General features: G+C 52.8%; 1 protein-coding gene across 1 annotated transcript; it reads right to left on the reverse strand.

Moving 5' to 3' along the window:
- Window positions 1-6916: 6916 nt before the first annotated feature.
- Window positions 6917-16676, reverse strand: CYP2D6 (cytochrome P450 family 2 subfamily D member 6). Its single transcript, XM_074227064.1, has 9 exons — window positions 16464-16676; window positions 15328-15499; window positions 13253-13405; window positions 12698-12858; window positions 12439-12612; window positions 12178-12319; window positions 10176-10363; window positions 9553-9694; window positions 6917-7256 (listed from the first exon to the last, which is right to left on the reverse strand). Exons 1-9 carry the CDS (start codon window positions 16659-16661, stop codon window positions 7078-7080), a joined length of 1509 nt encoding a protein of 502 aa, XP_074083165.1. The 5' UTR covers window positions 16662-16676; the 3' UTR covers window positions 6917-7077.
- Between the last annotated feature and the right edge of the window lie 3381 nt (window positions 16677-20057).

Raw genomic sequence — 20057 nt, forward strand, 5'->3', positions numbered from 1 at the left:
CATTCCGTTACAGTGGGCCTACTAGTTAATGATTTAACAACCAGCTCTCAAAAAAACCAAACAAACCTCCAAAAAACCTGATTATCTCCATTACTTTAAGTCCAGAAGTGAACGACACAATAAAGTGGGCCCTGGTTTCTAGAAATGATCTGTTAACACTGAACATTTAACAACTGGCTCCCTAGAAGATCCTTGAGCTCCAGGAGCACCACGATAAACTACCTGGAGACAGAACCAAGTTAATCAATGGGGCCAAATGTTCTGGAGTCATCCAGGCCAGGGGTGCCAGTATTTGGGTAAAATGGGCCCAGCCACCACCTCCCACTCGGACTTGAGGGAATGACCCACCATCCCATGGGGGCAGATTTTTCCTCAGGCATTGTGACCTCAGCTGGGCTAGAAGGAACAGTGTGGGGAGGGTCCAGGCACAGGACTGTTTCCCTTCCTCAGCATTCCCAGCCTGAGCGCTTTGTATCAGGGAAGGGTCCATTGAAAATGCCCTTGGCTTTGAGCTGGGGTCAGGGGCAAGAAACAGATTCAGGACTTCCCATTGTAGTCAAGGGGCCAAGAACCGCTTTTATCCTTGTGAATTCCCATAGGAGCGGCCATTCACACAGCCGGTGACAGCCCTTCACAGTTTCTTTAGCAAATGGCTGCCTAAAATGGAAGCTTCTGGAAGGCAGGAATGCCTCCTTTTGTCCTTGTGTCTCTGGTATAGTAGGGATTGATTGGGGTGGTTAGACCCTGTTGGGGCTGGGCAGCCTGTGGGGAGTTTTAACAGTTCTGGGTTCAGCAGCAATAGGAAAGGGGTCCCCTTCTCGGGACCATAGCCTCAGTTTCTTCCGTGAAAAAATGATAGGATGAATTTTCAGAATTCGGCCTTCCTTGGGAAGCAGCTCTCTGGGCTGCTCTTAGCCTAGGGAGGCTTTGGGACCTCTTGGAGGGGCGGGGGTCCAGCATCATCCCTCCAGGTGCAGAAGGATTGACTTGTTTCTCTGCTCTGGCCCTAGGCATGGTCTATTACTTCCTCCATGGAAGACCCAAGAACCCCTCTGAGGATGGCCTTGGGACTCTGGAGGCCCCAAAGGTAGGGGCATCACTCTGCTTGGGCAGCTGGGCAAGGCTGGCAACAGACTGATGGGAGGGTCTCACTGCAGGGTTACTACTGTAATAATGCACTTCCCTGGCCCTCTGTCCAAAGACCCAGGTCTGCCTGAGTTATCAGCTGCCCATTATACAGAGGCGAAAACAGAGGCAATGGTAGTGAGGCCTCCAGGGGGACATGGCGAGTGAGGAGGAGGTGGAGCTGGGCTGGGGGACTTGGCCTCCTGATGGGTGGGGGCCCTCACCATCACATCTACCTGTAGCTTTTCTTCTCTTCCTCTCCAGTGCATAGGGGACACCTTAAGGCCTGTGTGGGGGCCAGCAGATAAATGCTATCTAGTGACTCAGGTAAGAGACCCCACCCATAGTACTCCCCCACCCCCACCCAAGGCCTTCTCAAGACCCTGGGAGCTTCATCTTCCCTGACCTGAATCTTGGAGAGGGGAGCCAAGGGATGAAGGGATTGGGCAGGATATTTCCTAGTGAGCAAGCAGTGAGGTCACTCTATTAAGTCCCAGGTATCAGGACGTTAATTGTGAGGGGTGGGAGAGAGGGGGTGTGCAGGGAGCAGCCAGGTGACCTGACTTGGACCCTGGGGACTTCTGCCCCCTCCTCTGAACCTTCCTCTTTTCTCCACAGAATCGTAGAACCGAGAACCGGAAATGGCAAACAAGGATGGTGAGTTGGTTAGGCTGAACATGGGGGCCCTTTGTGGGGAGGAGCGGGGGGCTGTTTGGTTAGACCCTCCCCATTGTACAGATGGGCAAACTGGCACTCAGAGAGGAGATAAATGATGGCCCAAGTTCACATACATTAGTAAATGGCAGACCTGAGCTTTGGGATGCAGTTTGGGGGGGCTGGGAGGGAGAGAGGTCTCCCTCAGACATCCAAGAGGGTTGGTCCTCCTCCTTTTTCTCCTTCCCTCCTTCCCTTCCTCGCTCTCCTCCTCCCCTTCTTCTTTCTTCTCCTCCACCACCACCTCCTCTCCTTCCCGTCCTTTCCCTTCTCTGCCTTTTCCATCTCTTCCTCCTCCCCCTTCTCCCTCCTCTTCCTCTGGGCCCTGGCTTGGTCCTCAAGAGTCTTCTGTCTACCCAGAAGCCTTCTCTGAAGACCTCCAAGGTCACAAGCCCAGTGGTTGCTGCTCTGGAGGACCCTAAGGACCCAGTGGACTTGATGGCCAAAGAGGAGCCAAGTTCTGCCTCCAAGGTGAGGAGGGCTCCCTTGGGTTGTGCTTGGAGACTCAACAAACACCTGGGTCTTAACAGCAATGGAAGGCGTCCTTAAGTGAAGCAACCTGCTGAGGTTTAGGAGGAAGAAGCTGTAATGTCATTTCAGTACTATGGAGGGTCTCTTAGCTGAGGGATCAATGTGCTGACCCCAATTGGGATTTTCTTGGCAGAAATATTGGGAGAGTGGTGGCCTTTTTCAAAGGAGGAAATTGAGGTCAACAGGGAGATGTGACTTGCCCAGGGTCACACAACAAGGTGTCAGACTGGATTTGAACTCGGGCCTTCCTGTGCTCCTAGCTTCTGCAGCAAGATGACCTGAGTTCAAATCCTCACTTTGCTGTTTTATTACCCATGTGCCCCTGGCAGCTCCCTCACTCTTGCTGGGCCTTAGTTTGCTCATCCAGAAGATGGGGAGCACCAGACAACTCCTAAACCTTCTCTGCTGTCCTATCACTGCCTTTCCCTCATCCGTAGAATGAGGGTGTTGGACTACTTGATGGTTTGGGGTCATGGAAGAACATGAAGGCCTTCACCTTCTCCTTAGGAAGGCCCAGGGCTTCTCAGGACTTCTTCTGCTGGTGGGGGGGGGGACCTGGACCCTTCCTGCCCCTCTGTCCCCCATCCACACCCCTATTCAGGTCCAGGAGCAATAGGGAAGGTGCCCAGAGACTGGGGAACCAGAGGGACCCAGGAATCATCTCAGATCATAATGATCACAGGACTGTGGGCATTCATGGACCTTCCTATGACACTTTAAGACTTCATTTCTAAATTGGCATCAGGTGCAAATGAATGAATGAATGAAGTTGATGAGGAAGCCTACTTGCCCAGAGCCCAGGTCCCTGGACTTCCCAATGAGCCCAAGAAGCCCTATATCTTCACTGACAAGGCTAACAAAGTATTCCTCACAACTGGTGAGCTCAAATTGTGCTAGGGGAGGACACCAAAGCCCAGGGAAAAGATGATTAAGAGGATGTGAAGTCCAGTGGCCGACTGGTGTTAACAGTCTTCTGTCATATTAACATTCTGTGGGTGGGGGGTCCCATATATGGAGAACAAACAGAAATATAGATGAAAGAAGTGTGTGTGTGTGTGTGTGTATTGACACAAAATGGGAACAATATTATGGGCATAAATGACTCCCTCCAATCCCTGAGGCATTATGAAGAAAGTGTTGATACCTTTAAGAAATAGAAATCAATTCCTTTGAGATTTTATCAAGTCTAGCTTCCTTGTTTTACATGTGGGGAAACTGAGGGTCAGAGGCACAGGGATCTTGTGGCTGAGCTGGTGCTCTGGTCCAGGCTTTGCCTTTTTCTACCCCACAGAAAAATAAACATGAGAAGAAGGCAGCCGTGGTCCATGGAGCGGGTAAGGCCAGTGATTGCTGCCCCCACCTTGGAGGAGCCCCTTCCCCTCTCATTTGCCTTCCCCTGGAGCTGCCCCTATGGAGTGGGTGGGAGGAAAGCTAGGCCTGTAGACCCTAGAACTGGGCTTCTGTGAGCTGAGACACTGGATCCACTGAGGGTGGGGGTGGGGAGAGGTACCGAGATCCTCTCCTCTTGGCTGCCAAGGAGCACCCAGAAGCTGGCCAGGGGAGGGATTCCACTGTGCCTTAAATCAGAAGGCAGGACCCAGGATAGGGTTCCCCGCTGACAAACCCCCTCCCCCCATTTGTTTCTCCATTTCAGAGCCCCCCATGGACAGCAAGCCTAGCTGGGTTACTTGGCTCTTCCAAGGACTCTGGGTGGACTGGTTCTCAGCTCCTAACCTCCCCAAGACCCAGAACCATTAAAGAAAGAAGGTCCCAATAAATCCTGAATGGAAATAGCCACCATTGGGGTGCACATAAATGCCTGTCTGAGCACTGTCTGTCATGGACTGTGGGGCCTGGGTGGTGAGGGGCGGGATCCTGGGAACGACCAGATAGTCACGGGCCAGAGTCCTGAGGATGCCTCAGTGTCCCCCAGCCTCCCTCCATTTCAGGCACCGGCCGGAAGGCCAGCAGAGGAGCAGAGCTGCCTTCTAGGGTCAGGGTCCAATGGTGCTTGCTGGGGCAGGGGCAGCAGCCGAGGCCGACAGGGGCGGTCAGGTCCCATCTGCTCTGACCAAGTCCGGAATGTTAAGCCTTGGCTGGCTCTCAACTCCTTAGAGTTTAAGAGCAGCCCGTTCTTCTCAAGTGTCGCAGCAACTTGTCCCTTTAGATTTGAGGGGTCATTATGATGGCCTAGATGGACACCACCCTGGAAGCTGGGGTCGTCTCGCCTTTGAACCCTTCCTGTGCCAGGCGCTCCCTACCCACCCCCAGGACCCCAGACAGCTCTCTTAAAACCATCAGTGTTCTCTTAGCTAGGTGCTGTTCCAGCCTCCAGGTCCCCTTTTCCTTCAGGTCAAACACCCCAGTTTGTCCTGTAGCAGGTTTTTAGGGCCTTCTTGCCAGAGTAATTCTCCTCTGGCCTTTGTGTCATCCCTTCTGTGACTGGGTAGCCCAAATCACCCATGAGATTTAGACTAAAGGAATCTCCTGACCTTTCTTCCTCCCTCTGTGGGCTACACTTTGGTGAAAGGGGTCCCCCAGGCCTACAGCTCTGAGGTCTGTCATGGGGAGCTATGCCCTGCTTGCCCCTCCCTTATGCTGCACACATGGACTTGATATTTTTATTATAATTATTAGTTTTAGGTTTTTGCAAGGCAAGTGGGGTTAAGTGGCTTGCCCAAGGCCACACAGCTGAGTCATTATTAAGTGTCTGAGGTCAGATTTGTACTCAGGTCCTCCTGACTCCAGGGCCGGTGCTCTACCCACTGTGCTACCTAGCTGCCCGGACTTGATACTTTTAATGTGAGAATACTTTCATTACATAGATTTGAATTTCAGTTAGATTAGACCTTGCATTCTGACCCTGTAATCACTTGTTCAGTTGTGTGCGAAACTTCAGGACCCCATTTGGGCTTTTCTTGGCAAAGATATAGGAGGGGTTTGCCATTTCCTCCTCCAGCTCATTCTACAGATGAGGAAACTGAGGCCAACAGGGTAAAATGACTTCTCCAGGATCACACACTGTAAAGTTAGTAAGACCAGATACTTCAGGCCTTTCACTTAGCTACTGCCCCAGGCGGAAGACACAGGTTCAGGAGGATGGTGTACAGACATTGTGACAGACTGTAGCGCCACCTAGAGGTCTAGGATAGGCTTAGCCCTTCTCAGCAATACAGCGATCCCAGATGATCCCAAAAGACTCAGGATAGGAAACACTCCTCCACAGCCAGAGAAAGAACTATGGAGTTAGAGTGTGGAGCAAAACAGATTTTTCTCACTTTAAAAAGTCATTTTTTGTTTTTTCTTTCTCATGGTTTTTCCCATTTTGTTCTGATTCTTTCACAGCATGACTAATATGGAAATATGTTTAATATGATTGTGCATGGCCGTCTATACCAGGTTATTCATTGTCTTGGGGAAGGAAGAAGTCTGGAAACTTGGAACTTAGAATTATTGATGTTCTTGCCAATTTAATGCATTTAAACATTTAATTTTTTTTTTCAAGGCAAATGGGGTTAAGTGGCTTGCCCAAGGCCACACAGCTAGGTCATTATTAAGTGTCTGAGACCGGATTTGAACCCAGGTACTCCTAACATTTAATTTTTTTAAAAAAGGAAAAAGAGGACATGGGCTTCAAATCCCAGTTTTTGATAGTCACTCCTTAATTGACCTTGGGCAAATCCTTGACCTCAGTTTCCTCATATGTAAATTGAGGGGATTGGATTAGACCCAGCTGACTCTTGGACATCTGGAATTGGATATCTCAAATTCAACATGGTGAAAACAGGTCTCATTACCTTTTTCCCCCAAAGACCTCCTCCTTTTAACTTCCCCATTATTATCACAAAGATACCTCCATGATGCCAGTTCCCCAGGTTCCTAATCTCAGGGTCATCCTTGACTCGGTTGCACTCATACCACATATCCAACCTGTTGTCAAATCTGTCCTCCTTTACATCATCTTCTGTTTGGGTCCCCTACCCATACTAAGGCCACCAGCCTGGTGAAGGCCCTTATCACTCCTCTCTCTTGGACTATGGCAAAAGCTTTTGGTTCGTTTTCTTGCGACAAGCCCCTCCCCACTCCAATTCTTCACTCAGATGCCAGTGATCTTGCTGGGACGTGGCTCTGACCATTGTTAGCCCCCCTTCCCAAATAAATTTGTCACTCTCGGAACCTGACCTGACGATGTCACTATTCCGGGCTTGATGCTGGCCACTGTTACAGGCCCACAGGTGGGTAGTGGTCCTGTGGGGAAGCACCTGCTGCCTTTAGGTCTGCTCACTTCAGAAGAGGCATACGAGGTCATTTAGTCCAAGCCCCTTATTCCGCCAAGGAGACAGGCCTAGAGGGGAAGACAGCTTAGCTTGGTAGGTAGAGCATAGGCTTTGGAGACCGATTTGTTAACTGCGGCCTCACTTAACTTTTTAGACTATAGAGTTGTGACTAAACGATCCTCCCGTAGGGCTGCTTCGATCTCATGCGCTCTCCTGTAACAGTGACCTGGCCGTGTTCCCTGCGGACCCACAAAATTCAAAGCAGGAGGTGCGAGCTGAGAAAGGGTGGTTTATTAGCTGGGATGTCAGTAATGTGATCCCTTTGCCCAAGAGGGGAGGGGGGGTATGTGGGTGAAGAAGAGGCAGGTTAGTCAAAGGGTAAAGGGTACAGATAAGGTTGTTTTGTTAAGATTCTTGGCAGGCGCCTATCTTATCTGGGTACAGCACAGAGTTGGAAGGGTTTCGGGAGCGAGAGAAATGAGTAGTTGGCCTTGTCACTGGGCAGGGAGTGCCCTTGGGGCAGGACAAAGTTGAAGTCCTGTAGCAGGCAGGTGAAAAAGAGGAACAGTTCTATCTTGGCCAGTGGCTCCCCTAGGCACACTCGACGACCTACAAGAGAGAGAGGCAGGCCTGAGGATCGGGGAATGCATTCCCAAGAGGATGAAGCTATCCCAGCCACTCTGGTTCCCCCTTACTTGGCTCTCACAATAGAACGCAGATTTTTTTTTTAGGTTTTTTTGCAAGGGCAAATGGGGTTAAGTGGCTTGCCCAAGGCCACACAGCTAGGTCATTATTAAGTGTCTGAAACCGGATTTGAACCCAGGTACTCCTGACTCCAGGGCCGGTGCTTTATCCACTGGGAACCCAGATTTTGATCCATAAGGGTTTTAGAAGCCATCAATTCCAACCCTCCCTCATTTTACAGGTGAAGAAACTGGAGAAAATTGAGCTACAGGCACTTTTCTAAGGTCCCAGAGGTGACCTAAGTGGAAGAAATAGGATTTCAAGTCATATAAGCTGGCTGAGAACCTCAGCCCTTCTCTTCTAATCCCCTTATTTTATAACACAATTGAGGTGCCCCAAGTCACATAGACAGTAGATGTCAGATCAAGGGCCCTCTGATGCTGAATTCATCACACCTGTTAACCTACACTCGTGTCCCAGGGTCACCTGCTTTACCTTACAAGGGGACCTCAATTTATATAAGAAAACCCAAAACATTGTTGAGAAATTGTTTTTGTTAACTGAACCCTATTTAAAATAGATGGAATATAATAGATGAAGAGGTCAGGAAGGCGGTTATGGAGGCCAGGGTTTCCCAGCAGCCTTTAAATGGTCCGTGAAACTTCCTAGCAAAGGTCTTATTCTTTATATCTTATAAGCCTAAAGAACACATTCTCCCTAATCTCGTCCTCCCCCTCCCACTTCCCCCTCCATTTGAAGTCTAGTATGTTGGGAGAAGTCCTGATTCAGGATCATGCCTATTCAGGAATGTCTGAGACAACATGCTTGGAATCCTCCTCCCCCCAGCTCCCTCCCTGCCCTAACTGTGGAGGCAAGGGCATCCCTATAGATGATGAATGTAGCCACCATAGTCTGGACTGGGAAAGACTGAGACTGGAGACTTGGGAGCCAGACTCAGACTAGAAAAACCTAGATTCTTTATCCTAGGGCTTGGAGCTTTTTTTTTTGAGAAATGCATGGGAATATGGACTAAGGAAGGCATATTGGCACTGGAGTCGGAGACCCTGGATTCAGATCCAGCTTCTTCCTTTCCCTGCTTAAGTCACTTGATCACACTGTGCCTGTTTCCTCAACTGTCAAATGAGGAGCTTGGAATCCAATGATTGAGGTTGTTCTCAGCTCAAGATCAAGGCTCCTCTCCATCCATTCAGATGCTTGTTTCATCTGAGGTCCCCACCATGAAACCCCCAGCGTCCCTTTGGAGCCCTCACTAGTGTGGGCCAGCCGAGGCTTAGGCACCAAGAGCCTCCCAGGACCCTGAAGACGGCTCTTCTGTGTGGTCCCCCTCTGATTCATCCTTCTACAGGGATTGTGGAGGAAAATGGGGGTCATAGGAAAGGGCAAGGGAAGAGAATTTCAGGAGGCCTGGGAAGAGCAGAGAGGGGACAGATCACCCCATTTCTGGTCACTCCCAGTTGGATTGTTTTTCCCAGGGCTTACTGACCCTTGACCCCCTCAGTTGAACCTGTCCTGGGTGCTGGCTGCTTAGTGACAGCTCTGTTGTCACTTCTGGGTGTCCTGTCTCCCCCAATTAATGGCCAGAACTGCATATTGGAAAGTTGAGGAGGAAAGCTGGGTACCAATTTCTGGTGTAGAGCTCCCTCTGCTGGGTTAGCTCCTAAATCCTATTGCTACAGGAATGATGTTTGACCTTGGTCTTTGAAGAAGACCCTGATGTCAGGGAGGTGATGCCATGGACAAGCATGTGAATCGGATTTGAGGTGGGGGGGGTTGTGCTAAATCACCAGCCTCACTTTCTCCTGCACAGCCATCTGGGTCCAGTGGCCAGATAGGAATCAGGAGAATGCAGATGGCCCCAGATGTGAGGCAATCAGGATTAAGTGACTTGCCCAAGGTCACACTGCTAGGAAGTATCAAATGTCTGAAGCCAGGTTGGATTGGGTCCTCCTGATTCCAGAGCCAGTGTTCTACCCAATGTGCCACTCAGTTGGACCTCCAACTCAGAAGAGTCATGCTCGATCCTTTTCAAGGCCCAGTTGAGAAAATGGGCTCAGAGATGCTAAGAAGCTTCATCTCGGACCTGGCAGCCAGCAAGGGTTAAGCACTGGAGTTTGAACGTCCATCTCCTGCCCCTCCATGCTGAGCCATGGAGCTCATCCTGGGGCCTCTGGTCCCTCCCCACCTCCTGCCCAGCTTCTACCTGTAGAGAAAGGGATGAAGGCTTCCTTCTTCACAAAGTGGCCTTCCGCATCCAGGAAGTGTTCAGGGTAGAAACGGTAAGGATGCTCCCAGGTGGACTCGTCCTTCAACGCTGAGCTCAGGTTGGTGATCAGGGTGGTCCCCTAAAGTGCAGCCCCAGGAAAAGTCTGTGAGGAGGTTGCAGTCTGGGTGTCCTGCATTTCTCCCCTTCTCCCCAGGGCCACAACCAAGCCCAGGGAGGAGGTCTTTCTGACCTCAGTGAAGCTCACCCAATTAGAAAGTCAGAACTGGGGGAATCCTTGGACCAGGGAATGTCAAAGCTTGGCCTTAGAACAGAGGGTGTCAGAGCTGGGGGGAGCCTTAGAACAGGGGATGTCAGAGGTGGGAGGGGGCTTAGAACAGATGTCATCTGGAAGGGATCTTAGAACAAGGGATGTGTCATAGATAGGCAGGAGCTCAGAGGTCATTTACTCCCATCCCCTCATTTTTCAGACAAAGAAATTGAGGTCCAGATAGGGAAAGAGACTCATCTTCCGTCACAGGTGCAGCAAGGGGCAAAGGCGGGGGTCTACCTTTTCTGGGTTTGCATTGTCCTTGAGGCTAGGCCTGGGGGTAGGCAGGTACCTTGGGGATGAAGAAGCCTTGGATCTCAGTGTCGTGGCTGGTCATGTGTGGAACGCCCAGGGGAATGATATCAGAGTAGCGTTGGATTTCATGGATCACGGCATTGGTGAATGCCATCTGGGCCTGGTCCTTCAAGGTTGGCCTCCGATTCCGGCCAATCACTCTGTCTATTTCCTCCTGGACCTTGCCTGGAGAGAGCAGTGATGGTGAGGTCAAGAGGGTAATGAGTGTGGGTCCATCCCAAGGGCGGTGGGCACTTCAGGAGTCCAGCCTTGAGGAGCCAAGGGAACTGGACCTCTGGGCTCCAGGGTCTCCAAACTTGTACAATTGGTCATCTGAGGGAGGTGGGGCATGAACCTTCTTGGGACTGTGCCCCATCCCCCTTAGAAAGGAAGCATCATTGGTAACCCTTGCACTCCACCCAGGTCCTGATGAAATGTAAGCATTTAATGATTGGTTGTTGATGGTGGCAAGAAACCTAAGAGGCATCTCATCGGAGCTGTGCTAGCACACTCTTCTTTTCTCTCTCCTTTTTTGGTGGGACAATGGAGTTAAGTGACTTGCTCAAGGTTATCCAGCTAATAAGTATCAAGAGGCAGGAATTGAACTCAGGTCCTCCTGATTTCAAGACTGGAACTCTTTTGGCACAGTGACTCTAATGTCCGTTTGGAGATCTCCAGCAGAGGGACAGCTAGGGGAACAGTGGAGAGAACTCCAGTCCTAGAGTCAGGAGGACCAGAGTTCAAATCCTGCCTCTTGATACCAGTTGTGTGACCCCGTGTGAGTCACTTAACTCCATTGCCTCCGAAACAAAATGATCTCCAGTGGCGGGGAACTCACTACCTCTCCTGACAAGCCAGGCTAATTTGGGACAGCTCTAGTTAGGAAGGGTTTGTTCCCATCAAGTCAAATGCTTCCTCTCTGTGATTGTCACACGTCTTGGGGGCACCAGGATCATTTCAGAGAACTGGCAAAAAGCCCCAGGTAGACCCCCAAGTGCTGTCCAAATGCCAGCCAAGAGGGTGAGGTAGGGATATTCTCTGTCTTGGATGTCCTTGGGAAAGTAGAAAGGGGGCTTCCTGAAGAGGGGGTGAACTTCCCATAACCGAGAGGGGTTTGTCCTGGGTTTCACATCCACAACATCTCTCCTACGGGCTCCCTTCACCCCACTACTAGCCCATCCCTCTTTGAAGCCTTCTCGCGTGAGGAGCTCTTGTCCTGAAGTCAGGGCTCAATTGACTTCTCTGCATCTTCCCCCATCGTTCCAGGTTCTGCCATGTGGGACCAGTAAGAACAATGGAGATGACTCTTGGACATACCATGGTGTGTGTGTGTGTGTGTGTGTGTGTGTGTGTGTGTGTGTTAGAGGGCACACACCAGTGGGGTGACAGCACTAGAGAAGAATCTCTCCTTGAGCCTCCCTCCTCCAGGCTCCATCTCATCTGTGGGAGTGGGAGTGGGATGGGGGCTACAATGATTATTGTTGCTTTTGGTCACATATCCAGTTGGCTTCAAAGTCAGGATTGCCTCTGACACACACTGGCTGTGTGAGCCTGGAGTTAGCACTTAACCTCTCAAGAGCTCACGGTAAGTCTCCCCAGGGTTTGCTCCATGACTGAAATTAAAATATCTTCTACTTACTAGCAGTGTGACCTTGGCTAACTCCCTTTCCCTCTATGAGACTCAGTTTCTTCACCTGTAAAATGAGGGAACTGGACTCATTGACCTCAAGGTTTCTTGCTATTCCCATCCAATAGCCTCTGACTCACCCACGGCCATTCTGAACATTCTCCCGAATCCAGTATGAGTTCCCCAAGGTCGGGGGCTCCTCTTGGATTCTATCTCTTTGGTTTCCTCCCTAGGCCCCTTCCCCTGAATCCCCAAGTCTTGGTCCCCTGGGGGATCCCTCTGCTGGGTACTAGAATTTGTCTTGGCTCAGGTTGCAGACTCTTCTCTTCCCCTTTGGGCTCCCTCCCTTCCTGGCCTGGTGGCTGGAGCTCACTCTGGACGTTGGGATGGCGGAGCAGGTGCAGTAGTGCCCACCGGAGGGTGGTTGCCGTGGTTGCCATGCCCGCGATGAACAGGTCTGCTATGACCAGGCGGAGATTTGCAGGGTTGAAACTGCTCTCTGGGTTGCCCTTAGCCTGGAAGGGAAGAGAGAAGTGAGAAGTCTGCAGTGGGGACGAGGGGAATTGGGACCATCTCCCCAGCTCTCCTCTGAGAGGCCGTGGGACCTTCCCTCCTGGGGGGCAACAGGCCTCACCTTCTCTGTCTCTATCAGGAAGCTGTCCGTCAGGTCCCGGGGTTGAGCTGGGTCCAAGGTCTTTCTGTGTTCTTCTAAGAATTCATCCAGGCCATCCATGAGGGCTTTCTGGGCTCCAAAGAACTTCTGGGGCAGCCCCGGGATGGAGAGAAGCACCGGCAGATCATTTACCACCTGTATTATGGGGACCTGGGGTCACAGCCAGCCCTACCAGCTGGCTGAGATCCCTGGGACCTGAGAGGGGACATGGCTCAGGTACCTCCCGCATCAATCCAGAGTCTTCCTTCAGGCTATCTTCAATAAGCTTCAGCAGCTTCAGCAACTTCTGGTCGTCATAGCTGAATCGACTCCCATACGTCAGAAAGGATATAACATTGGTGATGGAGTAACTCAGGAGAATGTGGGGGTCAAAGGGATGTCCTATGGGGAGAGGCAAAGCGGAGGGAGAGGTAAGAAGGTAGGTGGACACCCCAGGGGGAAGCTCTGATGCCCCCTTCCCACCCAGTCTAGGCAGGCCCCTCAGTACTGTGAGATGCAGGAGACAAGGATAGGTCAGCAGAGCTTTGCCACAGGGTATTGAAATTTAGTGGGTGCTGCTAGGGACTGGTTCTTTAGCATTTTAGAAGCAAGAGAGCAATCCCAAGTGTCCAAGCCCCTCGTTTTTTTCCCCCTGAGGCTCCCTCCAGGTGAGGCCCAAGGTACTTCCATCCCAGTCCTGAAGATCTGTATCCCCCCCCTCCATAGTTGTGCCCGGGTCCCCACATCCCTCTGAAAACGTTGCTCATTCTGACCCCTCCGTCGGGCCCAGACCCACCTTCCTTGGAGGCAAAAGCAGAACAGAGAAAGTTTACTTCAGTGATCACCCACTGCTCCAGGGTCTGCTTTCCCAGCCCATAGTTCCTCAAGGTGGTCAAAGAGAACCTTCTCTGCTCCTTCCAGGCTTCCCCATACCTGGCTAATACCACACCTGGTGGGGAGAAAGAGCCGAATCACTCCAATGAACCCCACAGACTGTGCCAGTAAGGGCGGTACCAGGCACTGGAGAGACAGCCCCCAGACAGCGTACATGCTACAGGAGGAAATGAGATACAAATAAATACAGACTAGGAGCCACCTGCCAAACGGATGCAAGGGGGGAGGAACGAGCAGCTGAGGGGTCTGGAAGGGTCTGGAAAGGTGGGATTTGAAGCCAGGGAAGGTGAGGTGGAGGTGAGGAGGGAGAACCTTCCAGAAACGGAAAATAGCCCCTTCAAAGCTGAGAGTTGGGCAATGATGTACGAGAAATCACAAGCAAGCCGCCATCACTGGTCATAGAGTGACCTCTATGGAAGGGGAGGAAAATGTGTGAAGCCTAAAAAGGTGGGGAGAGGCCCACGTCATGAAGGACTGTGATACCAGAGGCGAGGGGGGACCACTGGAGGTAGGTGAGGCAGGGAGATCAATAGGAGCCTGTTTGGAGTATCCCCTCAACAGCATTAGGGAAGTTCAAGAGGGGAGGGTGAGGGAAGGGAGAATGAGTCATGGGACAATGTTATCCAAGTTGGTGAGGGATAGGGATGGGGATATAGGGCTCAGGAGAGAGATGAGGGATGGATAGATCCATCTGGGAGTCACCTGAAACGGAGAAGATGATGGAACCCATGGGATCCCATGGGATCCCCCAGTGAGGGAGTGAAAGGAAGGAGGAGGCCCCACCGGGTGAGAGGGCATGCTCTGGATGAAGATAATGCAGCAAAGGAGATCGAGATGTCCTATGGGAAGAGGCAAAGTGGAGGGAAAGCCCTGGTGCCCCCTTCCCACCCAGTCTAGGCAGCCCCCTCAGTACTGTGAGAAGCAGGAGACAAAACAAGGATAGGTCAGCAGAGCTTTGCCACAGGGCATTGAAATTTAGTGGGTGCTGCTAGGGAGGAAGAGAACTGGGAGAGAGAATGGAGGAAGAGGGTGACTGACTACCAGAGGCTGCAGGGGTCAAGGAGGGTGAGGACTGAGTTTGGGTTTGGCAATTAAGAGATCGTGGGTCATTTTTTTTTTTTGCAAGGCAATGGGGTTAAGTAGCTTGCCCAAGGTCACACAGCTAGGTCATTAAGTGTCTGAGGTCACATTTGAACTCAGGTCCTCCTGACTCCAGGGCCGGTGCTCTATCCACTGTGCTACCTAGCTGCTCCAGCTCGTGGGTCATTTTGATAAGGTTGGAGAGTGAGAGAAAAGGAAAGGGGAACGTATGAAGGCTGTGACAGAAAGCAGGGACATGGGGTGACCACAGGCGTGGCCGGATCACCTGAAGGTCTTTCAGGGATGGGGAGGAGACATGGGAGGTGGCAGGGAAGGAGTCAGCTGTGAGAGGCGCAGAAAAGAGGCCACAGCCCCACTGGGGCAGGCAAGACCCCAAGGGGCTCCCAACAAATCAGTCTGAGGCAGCGAGACCTCTGACATATCCTGAGGCCGGCAGGTCTGGTCCATCGAGCCCGGAGAGGGCCTTGGAGACCAGCCCTGAGCAGGAGTTGGTTGTAGTCTGTTTGCCTTCCTGCCCACAGCTGGATGGACGAATCCCGGGTAGCAAACAGACTCTCTTCTCTCAGGACTGGCCGGTCTCGTTACCACCCAGTTTCCACTTTATCATGGCTCAGATGGCTTCCTAGGCAAGCTCATGGCTCACTGCCAGGCCTGCCCATCCCTCCTCCAGGCAGCCCTCCGGGCTCACTCGGGTCCACTGCTGAGTCTGCTCTGTCCTCCTACCTCCACTCCGGGATGGAGGCTAAGTGCAACCTCCCTGAGAATGAACTTTTCTGGGCCTCAGTTTCCTTCTCTGACCTCAGTGACTTCTTGCAGTGACTGAGGCTGTTCCGCCAGGTCTGCCCTGGGACACTCGTGGAGTCAAAGAGCACTTGCCTTGAGCGTTGGCCGCGTAGCCCAGGTGGTTGTAGACGGGTGAAGGCGGCCTGTCCGAAGTATCCTCAGATCTCTTGACCAAGGCCTCCCGGATGGCATCCGGCCCATTCAGCACCACGATGGGGGTCCTGATCATCTGCAGGCTAAAGACGTTCCCAAACTTCTCCCGGAACTGTGGAGACAAGGTTGGGCGTGGGCATGGCGAGGTGGCAGGGCCTGGGGGTATATTCTCCAGGTTCTAAATCCTGCCCCGGGGCACTCCAGGAAGGAGAAGGGAGCAGGAGCTGGCCACTGTGTCCATGTGGATTAGAAGAGGGGACCGACAGGCACACAGCCACTAGGCCCGGGAACATGCCTGCGGTGTCCTATGTGCAGAATAGGCAAGCTGAGTCACTCACAGGTTCAGAGGTTTGGAGCCCAAGCTTCTCATTTTACAGAAGAGGAAACTAAGGCAGGCAGGAGTTGTGACCTGCCCAGGTCACACAGCTAGACATGGCGGGCCTGAGACGGGGCCCAGGCTCTCTGGTTTCACACCCAGACAGCGCAGCTGGCGCAGGGGAGGCAAAACAGTCCCAGGCAATGTCGTTACTATGGATGCTGGGCCCCAGACCCCCTCGAGGAACGGTGCCATCATGCGGTGTGACTGGAGCAGCGGGCGGGGTGGGGGCTCAGCTTCCAGTGTGGGGGGCACGTTGGGGAGGTGGTTCTGGGTGTTATGTTAGTGTTAGAGGAGGGACAGCAGGCCGGCTGGCAGCGAGTCAGGAGGACCTGGGCCTGGGAGTGGAGAGGAAAAGAGGGTGGGGCGGGGAGGCGGAGGGCCCAATCCCAGAGCCCAGGAAGGGCAGGGTGCCCTTTGGCATACTTGGGGGGTAGCTAGGGGCCAGGGGGAGGGCTGGCACTAAGGGGGGGGGGAGCCTTGAACGGTGACTGCGGAGAGGGCAGGGCTGCGCCTCGGCCCGGACCCAACTTTGGAAAGATGTGTTGCAAGTGGTTTGGCTTCTCTACAAGTACCCGTCGGGCGCCGGGCGCCCGCGGGCCAGTCTCTGCCCATCTCCGCAGGCCCCCGGGGCGGTTGGGGCCCCCCGCCAGCCCCTCGGGTCCAGCCGACACCCCTGCCCCAGCCCCCCGGCCCTTACCTTTCGGAAGGAGTCCTGGGGATTCTGAAAATCCATTTGTAACAAGTTTCCCAGCAGCGGGATCGGGACGGGGCCCGGAGGGTAGCGGGGGGGCCTCTGCCGCCGCTTGGAGAGCCCCAGAAGGAGCACGAAGACAGCCAGGGCCAGGCCCAGGACGGCCAGGTTGTCCCCGCACAGCAGGTGGGCCGCGAGCGCCATGGTGTGCCCGCCTGGTGCCCGCCGAGGTCCGCTCTCCCTTGTCGGGCTCGGAAGCTGCCTTTTCCTTCTCTTGGGGTGGAGTCCGTGCCGGGCTCCTCCCCGGGGCCGGCTGCCCCCTCCTCCGCCCTGGCACAGCTCAGCTCCTCTTAAAGGGCCGAGGGCGGAAGCCCACAGGCAAGCCGGGGGGCCTGGGTGACCCCCAGCCGCACGTCGGGACCAGCCCCGGCACCTCAGCTCCAGCGGCTTGGGGGTCCCCGGCCCCCGAGGGCGGCAGGGACAGCCGGTACTGCTGGAGCATCAGGGAAGCCTCTTGTGGGCAGCCCGGTACCTCGGACAGCGCCCAGAGCCGGGGTCCCGCCGGGGTCTTCTGTAAGCGGGCTCCTGTCGGAGAGATGCCAGGGCCCGGGGCTCTTGGCACTTCCTCGGCCTCGAGCCCGGGTCGCTGGAGTGTGCCCGGAGGAGGGAAGGGCGTCCTGGGCCTGTGTGGCCTGCGGGAGGGAGGGGAGGGCGTGCTGGCTGAGCTGCGGAGCCCTGGGGAGGACATTGGATCGGTTCTGTTGGCCCCCAGAGTAGAGGCGATGGGGATGGGGAGAGGACGGCAAAGGACTCAATGTAGAAAAACCATGAGCCACACTAAAGTCGGAGGGGGTGGGTCTCCCTTGGAGGTCTCTAGACAGAGGCTGGACCACCTCTGGGCAAGTATGTTAAGGAAGGGTTGCACTTGGGGCGGCCAGGTGCGCAGTGGATAGAGCACGGGCCCTGGAGTCAGGAGGACCTGAGTTCAAATCCGGCCTCAGACACTTCCTAATGACCTAGCTGTGCGGCCTTGGGCAAGTCACTGAACCCCACTGCCTGGCAAAAAATCAAACCAAACCAAAGCAAAACAAACAAAGGATTGCACTGAGATGGCCCCAAAGTCCCTTCCACCTCTTACTTAATCTGTTATTCTTGGAAGTATCTTTGACAGGTTAGCGCCGATCCCTGAAACCCGCACTTACTTAGAGAGTGGAACACAACATGTCAGTTAAAAGGTCCCGAGATCCGAGATCTCTTCAGCTCTGGCCGCGGGGCTGCTGCTCCTAGGTGCCTTTTACCCTCTAGACCACTCGGGATGGGCTCCAAAATCAGGACCTGGGCCCCTGCTCACCAAGAGGTCCTGGCCCGGGTCCACTTCCTTGCTCAGACAAACATCCAGCCCAAATCATGGGCTCCGGACTAATTGGAGGATGGGGTTTAACTCCGAGAAGAAAAGACTTGGAAGAGGGGATGAAGGAGATGGGATCCTAGATCTGGTGCTCGAAGGGCCTTCCGAGGCCAGTGAGTCCAACCTTCCTCCTCTCGTTTTTGTTTTAGGTTTTTGCAAGGCAATGGGGTTAAGTGACTTGCCCAAGGCCACACAGCTAGGTCATTATGAAGTATCTGAGGCTGGATTTGAACTCAGGTCCTCCTGACTCCAGGGCCGGTGCTCTATCCACTGTGCTACCTAGCTGCCCCCTTCCTCCCCTCAGCTTACAGGGGAAGAAGCTAAATCTCAGAGTGGCTAAATGTGCCGAAGGTCACACAGGTAGTGTCAGAGATGGGATGAAAACCCAGGGCCCCACTAGGACCCTCAGGCCCCCTCATCATCAAAAGAAAAAATAATCAACAGGTTATAAATCAGGATATAAGTTTAGCTCATCTGATTTCCAGTTCAAGGAAAGAATAGAGGAGAGTGAACAGAAGCCATTCCCCGAAACCAGAGCAAAAAGAGGTGTCTCCGGCCCCCGTGTGTGCATTCACTCAGAGGAGCACGACGTTACTCACTGGTGACAGGGCCGGTTTTCAGAAACATAGGAGTTTCTCGAACTCCTTGCCTCAGTCTTCGGCTCTGATGGGGTTTCTGGCCAGCACAACCTGGCTCCTGGGTTTAACGTTAAACAAATCTGGTCTCTAAGCAACAAGCAGGCGGCCGGGCTCCTCAGTCACGCAGGGCTGGGTTCAAACAATGCAATAAGGTTTTCTCTCAATTCTCATAATTGAATCAAGTTTCCTCACATGAGAGAAATTGGACCAGACCCAAAATGGAATGGAAAGGGAGCTGAGCTGGCTCACACTGAGCCCCAACACAGAGGCAGGGCGGTTCACTCAATCTCCACAGTTCCCACAGAAGGGCGCGTGACAACGGTCTTCCTTGGTCCAAACCCCAGCACCCAAGCAATGGTGATCCCCCAAGCAACCCTGCGAAGTGGGCACAGGGGCATTGTGTGCCCATTTGACAGAGGAGGAAATTGAGGCTCAGAGAGGTCAACTAATTTGACCAGGTTGACAGAGTGAGCCAGTGCGGGTCAGAGACAGAACATGAGCCCAGGGCTTCCTGACTTCAAATCCGGGGCTGCTATCTACTCTTCAATACTGCTTCTTCCTCTATCAACTGTGCTGCTGATATGCTAGGGACTGGCAGATAATAACAGCTACTACTACCAGTACCACCGCCGCCACCACCACCACCACCACCACTACTGCTACTGCTGCTACTGCTACTACCACTACTACTAATACTACTACTACTATCACTACTACTACTACTACTACTACTACTACTACTACTACTACTACTACTACTACTACTACTACTACCAAGACCACCTCAATAGCATATTAGGGTTAAGGTTTATAAAATGCTTTAGTTGTTATCTAATTGGAACCTCACAACCTTCCTGAAAAGCACCCCCATTTTATAGATGAATAGATTGGGAATGGGCCAGGTTACATGTGCTGTCCAATGTCACCCAACTAGTAAGAGTCTGAATCAGGATTTGAACTCAGGTTGTCAAGCCTAGTGAGAGCCTAGCTGTGTCTGACTACACGGCAGGATGGGGTGGGGGCAATTTCAGTGTCCATCCAGGCAGGTGCAGCTGTTCAGGAAACACTGGCAGGTGGAGCACCCAGACAGTTGGGGGGAAGAGTGTGGTAGGCTACAGGTATGTGGGGACCTCAGGGGCTGGAGCATCAGAGGTGGGTCTGGCCACAAGGACTGGAATGCTCCCGGCTGAAACCTCAGGAAGCTATTGGGGCCAGGGAATGAGAACTCACATTTCCATAACTCTCTTTTTCAGGCTTACAAGATGCTGAACAAGAAGTTTTAGTGAAAAGACACAGAATTAGGTTTTTGAAGTCTGATGTCCTGAGTTTTAATTCTACTTTTATTGTTTCCTACTCTAGGGTTTGGGACTTGACCATCTCGCAGAGCTTTTTTGTCCCAACAACTTTTTATTTTGCTCTTTCCAATTACATGCAAAGATAGTGTTCAACATTAATAATTTTTTTCTTTCTTTTTTAAACATTTTATTTAGTTTGAGTTTTACAATCCCCCCCCCCATTCTTGCTTCCCTCCCCCCACCCCCACAGAAGGCCTTC

Source organism: Macrotis lagotis, chromosome 2 (assembly GCF_037893015.1).
Source record: "Macrotis lagotis isolate mMagLag1 chromosome 2, bilby.v1.9.chrom.fasta, whole genome shotgun sequence".
NCBI lineage: Eukaryota > Metazoa > Chordata > Mammalia > Peramelemorphia > Peramelidae > Macrotis > Macrotis lagotis.

Excerpts from the sequence above, each read along its gene's own strand:
- CYP2D6 (XM_074227064.1), bottom strand. The coding sequence starts at position 16,661 with ATGGCGCTCGCGGCCCACCTGCTGTGCGGGGACAACCTGGCCGTCCTG. Across the intron at positions 12,613-12,697 it reads ACTCTGGATTGATGCGGGAG|GTGGTAAATGATCTGCCGGT; the intron begins GTACCTGAGCCA and ends CCCATAATACAG. Across the intron at positions 12,320-12,438 it reads TCCTGATAGAGACAGAGAAG|GCTAAGGGCAACCCAGAGAG; the intron begins GTGAGGCCTGTT and ends CTTCCCTTCCAG.